This window comes from Cervus canadensis, chromosome 29 (assembly GCF_019320065.1).
Source record: "Cervus canadensis isolate Bull #8, Minnesota chromosome 29, ASM1932006v1, whole genome shotgun sequence".
In the NCBI taxonomy this organism is placed as follows: domain Eukaryota; kingdom Metazoa; phylum Chordata; class Mammalia; order Artiodactyla; family Cervidae; genus Cervus; species Cervus canadensis.
In genome coordinates, this window is record NC_057414.1 from 24,512,901 (window position 1) to 24,519,730 (window position 6,830).

Genomic DNA, 6,830 nt, shown 5'->3' on the forward strand with positions numbered 1-6,830 from the left:
TCTGTCTCCTTCCTTTCCTGCTGCTGTACCCTGAGGTCCCAGCTTCACCCTGAGCTGTTCCTTGTAATGGACCCTTCTGCTGGTCCATTTGCCCCGTTTGCTCACATTCTTTACTCAACTCTCTTTTTCTAATGTTAATCTTTGGAATTCCCAAGTGGCTCAGGTGGTAAAGAATCCACTTGCCGTGCAAGAGACCCAGGTTGGTTCAATCCCTGGGTCAGGAAGCTCCCCTGGAGAAGGCAATGGCTATGCAATCCAGTATTCTTGGCTGGAGAATCCCATGGAGAGAGAGCCTGGTGGGTTACAGTCCATGGGGTCCCAAAGAGTCGGATACAACTGAGCACCTAAGCACACACACCCTTCACAGCAAATGTCAGAACACTACTGTTGGGGGTGAAAACACATTTGCCACTGGAATGAGACTTGAAATGGAAAGAAAAGGTCCAATATGCCACATTCTGAAAACTGCCAGATTACACAATCTAGGAAAATTAGATGTGAGTGAAGAATAACACTGCTGTTTTCAATGCTGTGTTCTGGTCAGGAGGGATTTCCCAAACTTTCTTCCCTTCTCTCTTTTTTTTTTTGCTTCCACCCCGTTTCTCATTTGCTCCACTGGCCAAGTGTCCGTATATAAAACACCGGCCCGTCTCCCTGGCAGGCAGCACAGGCAGCGCAGCTTCACCAGGAGCCTCAGCAGGAGGGCACGGCCAAAGGTGAGGAGCTAGAACTCTCCAACACTTTTCCTCTTCGGAGACTTTCTCTTCACCAGCATTCTTGTGCTGCAGCCCAGCTCTCTGCTTCCTTCCTGAATCTACTATTCATTCTGACCATTAGAATCCTCCAGGCTTGAGCACGTCAGGGGGTAGGGCTCCCTTGTCTGCTTCTTCTGTGAAGGCGGTGATGGGGTGAGCACGCGGCCACAGACACTGTGCCTCATCCACCTCTTCTCACATCACAGACAGGCGGCAGGAACTCACTCCTCGTGCCTCTGGGGAACCTGCAGTGCAGCTGGGTTTCTGGCTGATAGAGGATGAGGGGACTGGAAAGTGGTTTATGCTAAAAGCCTGTTGCAATCCTTCACGCAGGAAATCACTGGGATTCCCAGGATTCAGTGGAAATGAGAGCTGGATCCTCTGTGTTACAACCTATCGTCTATCTATTGAGATAAAATTCAGAGAGATTTACGTTTGGAATGTAAGAGTGTATCCACATTACAACTCAGCCTCAAGACCTGTCATTTTTGATTGAGTCCACTCATCTCTCTGTTGCAGGATGAACCTTTCCACCAGCATCATTTTCTGCTTCCTGATCCTGGGTGTCAGCAGCCAGACATGGGGGACATTTCTCAAGGAAGCCGGTCAAGGTAAGGACCAAAGGATGGGCCAGGGGAGGCTGTGTCTGCTTCCCCAGGATTCACCTGAGCAGAGGACACATCCCCACAGGGCAAAGGCCCTCAGTGGGCAAAAAGGAGCTTGGTTTGCATGGTAGCACTTCCCGAGGCTGTTCTGGCAGCTTTGCACTCTTTTCGGGGATCCCCAAGCCCGAGGTTATATAAAGTTTGAGCCCCAACTTTCCCCACGAGTGAGGAAGACATCTGGGGCGCGGGTTGCATGTTCCCAAAATACCAGCAAGTCTCTGCTGCCACCTCGTGGGCAACTAGAGATGGCTCATCTCCAAGTCTCCTGTAGCCAAGAGGTGGATGCAACCACTGAATACTTTTAACTTAAAATACCTGATTTTTTAGTAGCTGGTCAGGACTGTCTAAGAGCTTTACGTGCAGGAATCGACTCGTTTTCCTCTTCAAGGTTTAATCCTTGAGTCCTGCAATGTGGGGACCGTTATCCCTTATCAGAGAACCTGCTGCCCCAAGAGATTAAGGGCAGAGCAGGATTGAACCCAGCATCCTGAGACCTTGCTGTTAACCTCGGCCCTTCTACTGCCTCCCAGACAAGAGTACACGTGGAGAGTGAGGGGTCTGTGAACACGCGTCCTGCTCATTATCTGAGTAGATGGCAGAGAGTAGGGGTTGGTGCCTCTGGAAGGAAACCGGATAGAGTTCCCCTCCACATAGTAAATGGGAGCATGAGTTTTCTTGATGATGGTTCTGCTGAGGCTGAGACCTGGTGAGAATCCTATAGCAAGAGACATAGACCTCACTAGCCAGAGCAAACTGGCCATAATTTATTTCCCAAAACTATTTGGTGTTCTTATTTTTCTGTGATAATTGCTGAATAATTGTTTTAAGAGTTTGTTCTTAATTCTATCTAAATTCACACAGGCCCAGATAAAAGTATCTTTTCATCTCCTCGGTCAGTGTTGTTCAAGGGGCACTCCAGGATGACTTGCATGAGAATCACCCCTGGTCTGGGTGCTTTGGGGAACGCAGGGGTCTGGGTCCACACACAGTCCCTTCCCTGAACCACAATCCCTGGGGCTCTCTGCAAATCTGTCCATTATTAAGCACCCCAGTTGATTTTGCACACAATAAATATTGAGAATCACTACCTGGTTTTGCACCCAAGGGACAAATATGTCGTGCATTTGGAAGCACTTCTTAAGCAACTCTAGACTCCAGGGAACTATTTAAATCTGTAATTCAGGGTGAATAGCTATACCAAGAATATCATAGCCCTCAACAAAACTATTTTTCTGAACAATGGAAATAGCTAATACCTAAAATAAAGATAAGTTATCTCACAGAGATATTACAGAAACTATGATTATAATCCACGTTATATTTTCCTCTTTTCCCTAATGCGCTTATCTTTTAAACCTTTGCCATTTCATTCTACCTAGGTTGGGTTCTCTGCCCATGCCTCTCTGATCTTCATTCTACTTTATTTATTTATTTTTTTTGCCCTACTCTTCTAAGGACCAGCGAGGTGATGGTATTAGTGAGCACCTACAATGTTCTCTAAACTCAACCTGTATTTCCTCAGTTCTTCTGCTTAACCACCCTGAGGGAGGCATTACTCCTCCATTTTACTGGAGAGGACACTGAACTTTAGAGCTGGTGGTTCAGTTGCCCCTTTTCTGCATCTGATTACCCTGTTTCATCAAAGCCCTCTTAGAGAGCTCACCTTTACCACCTGCTGATTTAATTCTGATGGTTGCCCATGTGCAAACATGCCCTCAGTATTCAGATGTACTCAGGCCCGAGTTAGTCACCAGGGCTGGATTTCTCCCCTTGACCAGGCTGGGAGTATCCTATATACACAGCTTTTCTCATATCGTCCTTCTTCTCAAGCTCTGGTCAGAGCCTTTCCTGCATCTTTCCAGGTGGAGCTTCATTGTATAAGCAAACATCCCTTAAAGAAAGAGCATCGACCTCTTCTTCCCACACATCACACACCTCCAGAAACAAAGTTCCAACAGACTTAGAATGAAACCAAACAGAATAAAACTTGCACCAAGTGTGATACTCACAACTTCAGACAGGGAAGTAAGTGAGAAGTAAAGAAGTATTCATTTCAAGCCAATATAATAATCTCCAAGGGCTTAGTCAAAGCTTGAAACCTGGATTCAGTGGCAGGAAATTATTTATTTCTGTCTTTCACCAAAACACAATCAGTTTCATCTCATCATTTTCTTTTCCTCCCAGGGGCTAAAGACATGTGGAGAGCCTACAGAGACATGAAGGAAGCCAACTACAAAGGTGCAGACAAGTATTTCCACGCCCGCGGAAACTATGACGCTGCCCAAAGGGGACCAGGGGGTGCCTGGGCTGCTAAAGTGATCAGGTACCAGGGTCCCTGGGGATGCAGGGATGGGTGGGCAGAGCTTGGCTGCCTTGGACAACCTGGAGGGGCTGAGCCCTGGAGAACTTTCCTGTAGGGCTGTGGGCCCCCTCCTCTTGCCCACCCTCCTGCTCTGCGCCCAGTGTGAAGTCTGGGTGTCTGAGGAGCAGAGCGAGGCTGGTGGGCCAGGCGACTCTCCACCCTCCCGCTCTGGGTGTGTTCACGTAGCACAGGGCTGAGGTGGGCTGAGCCCAGGGAGCCTCAGGGTTGTAGCCCCTCTTTCCTGGGCTCCTCTCAGAGTCACTGATCCCTTGGAAAGAGGAGAGATGGGGAGGGTGGGGCTGGGGCTCATAGTCCTGGATTAATCCCCTCCTGCCCTCTTCCTTTCCAGTAACGCCAGAGAGAATATTCAGGGAATCACAGACCCCCTGTTTAAGGGCATGACCAGGGACCAGGTACGGGAGGACTCGAAGGCCGACCAGTTTGCCAACGAATGGGGCCGGAGCGGCAAAGACCCCAACCACTTCAGACCTCCTGGCCTGCCTGACAAGTACTGAGCTGCCTCTCTCTCTGCTCAGGAGACGGGGCTGTGAGTCCCCAAGGGCAGGGACACTGAGCTAGAGCGTTCTCTGCCCACAGAAGGCAGCAGATCTAATAAATGCTTAAGAGATGGCATACTGAGGCTGTGTGTCCTTCCTGGTATGAGGACAGCCTGTTGTTCCAGGGCTGATGGCAGGACAGCCACGTGAAGCTCAGCCTGTGCCTGTGTGTGTGTTTCCGGGACACACCCTCAGCATCACTCAGGACAGACCCCTGTCCAGCCTTCCCCCAATCAGACCCGCTCCCTCTCCAGGCCCCTCTGGTTCCCCCGGGGCCGTTTCCAGGCCCTTCTCAGTCCAGGCCTTCTCCCTCCCGGCAGCTGTGTCCTGCCACCTCCTCTGTCCCCGGGCCAATCCCCTAGCTTGTCCTCGGTGCTCTCTGTGAGGGGTCAGGGACACAGTCACGGGAGGACTGGATGCTGGAATCGTGCCTCAGAAACTGCCACCTTGCCCTTCTAGTAGCAGCACCTGCAAGTCCAACTATGAACCAGTTTCTGTCTGTGCATCCAGAACCGCCTCCTGTGCTCCTTCCCCTCACTCTAGTTTCCTTGCCTTATACAAGTTCCCAGGAACGACCATGTCAAGAAGTGGAGGAATAGTGACAACATCAAAATTCAGAGCCAGGAGGCTTTGTTTGCGTTGGATATGAGTCATGTCCTTGAGAGGAAGTCATTTTCCCCTCCTGGTCCTTTCTCAATGCAGGGAAGCCAGCAGCAGTTACTTCTTATTGAGGAAAACAGTGTCTCTTATGGCTGGGGTTTGCGTATGTTAGAGCACAGAAATTATGAGTGACTCTGTGAATCATATCAATACTAAACATGGAAACACATACATACACATAAATAATGCACATGAATTACAGAGAGTATGATAAAATAAAAATTGGTAAATGTGGCAGAATCACAAGCAAAATGCCAATGGAAAGTAAAAGGGAATGGGTGTAGGTAATCTTCACATTCCATGTTCCATGCGTGTTGTGGTTGTTCAGTCTGTAAGTCATGTCCGACTCTTAGGGACTCCATGGACTGCAGCATGCCAAGCTTCTCTGTCCTTCACTATCACTTGGAGTTTGTTCACACTTGTGTCCATTGAGCCTGTGATGCCATTCAACCGTCTCATCCTCTGCGGCCCCCTTGTCCTTCTGCGCTCAGTCTTTCCCAGCATCAGGGTCTTTTCCACTGAGTCAGCTGTTCGCAGGAGGTGGCCAAAGTATGGAGCTTCAGCTTCAGCATCAGTCTTTCCAATGAATATTCAGGGTTGATTTCCTTTAGGATTGACTGGTTTGATCTCCTTTGATAAAAGGATTGATTAAAGGAGTTTGATCTGCTGTCCAAAGGACATTCCATATTCTGTCTGTAAGTGTTTCATATTCTGTTAATAATCCTATTCTGACCTCTTTTTTTCTATATGATTTCTTTTTCTCTCAGGACTGCATCTCTTTCAGTGTAGAGCAGTGTGTTCCTAGCACTTAGCCTTGAAGACTTAGGCCCTACAAATCTCTGGAGGAAGAAGTTTCCTCAAGATAAGAAATAGAAATGTCCCGTCTCTCCTGCAGTTGCAAGAATAGCAGATAGAACAAAAACTGTATCTACAAAAGTTATTTCTAACTAGGGAGGTTTTCTTTTTTTATAACAACAACAAAAGAGATATCAGAGATTGTCACTATGTCCTGTGAGAGCAACCCTGCAATAAAATATTTAGTTTTATTAAGACATTAATCTGTGTACTTGAAGCAAAATTATTTTTTGATGAAAGTTGTTAGACTGGAAAAGCCTTCCTAAGTAACTCAGTGGTAAAGAACCCGCCTGCCAATGCAGGAGACATGGGTTCGATCCTTGGGTCAGGAAGATCCCCTGGAGAAGGAAATGGCAACCTGCTCTAGGATTCTTACCTGGGAAATCTGGTGGACAGAGGAGCCTGGCGAGCTACAGTCCATGGGATTGTGAAGGAGTCAGACACGACTGAGCCAGTAAATGGCAATAACAATGATATTAGACTGGGAAACAGAGAGCTGGCTCACACCAAGGCAAGGGCCAGGAAGTGGACTGGGCTGCACCCCGGAGAGTAGCGTGACACTTCTCTGTGAAACTCAGACAGCGCACCCCAGCGCTGTCCCACCTTTGATACACATGGCATGGTGCAGGTGCCATTTTTTTCTGGTCTAATGCATGTAATGTAACTGCTTATCTGCATTTTTCTGGTTGCTAATGATTTGTGCATCTCAATAAGCAAGCTTGTTACTTATTGTGTGTTGTCTGTAAACTAATTTTTCTACCCCTTCACCCATTTTTCTACTGAGGTTGTTGTCTTTTCCTTAATGACTCATATACTCCTTGTTTATTTGAAATATTAATTCCTTGCCATATTTTAGACATTGTCTTTTCCTGTTCTTTATTTGAAAATAGATTATTAATTTTCATAAAATTCGCCATCTTCTGCCTTATGTTTTGTGCTTTTGAAGTTTTATTTAAGAGTGTTCCCCCACCTCTGG

The 6,830-nt window shown here is 47.5% G+C and overlaps 1 protein-coding gene across 2 annotated transcripts; it reads left to right on the top strand.

The window, feature by feature from the left end:
* The first annotated feature begins 606 nt into the window (after positions 1–606).
* Positions 607–4,422, top strand: LOC122431314 (serum amyloid A protein). Of its 2 annotated transcripts, none has more exons than XM_043452574.1 (4): positions 607–716; positions 1,275–1,366; positions 3,605–3,743; positions 4,132–4,422. In XM_043452574.1, the coding sequence occupies exons 2-4, from the start codon at positions 1,276–1,278 to the stop codon at positions 4,295–4,297; spliced, it is 396 nt and encodes a 131-aa protein (XP_043308509.1). In that variant the 5' UTR covers positions 607–716; position 1,275; the 3' UTR covers positions 4,298–4,422. The 2 variants fall into 2 exon arrangements, with proteins under 2 accessions (XP_043308509.1, XP_043308508.1); XM_043452573.1 differs by lacking the exon at positions 607–716 and adding an exon at positions 1,019–1,197.
* Positions 4,423–6,830: the final 2,408 nt, after the last annotated feature.

Excerpts from the sequence above, each read along its gene's own strand:
- LOC122431314 (XM_043452573.1), top strand. Across the intron at positions 1,367-3,604 it reads TCTCAAGGAAGCCGGTCAAG|GGGCTAAAGACATGTGGAGA; the intron begins GTAAGGACCAAA and ends TTTTCCTCCCAG. Across the intron at positions 3,744-4,131 it reads TGGGCTGCTAAAGTGATCAG|TAACGCCAGAGAGAATATTC; the intron begins GTACCAGGGTCC and ends CTTCCTTTCCAG.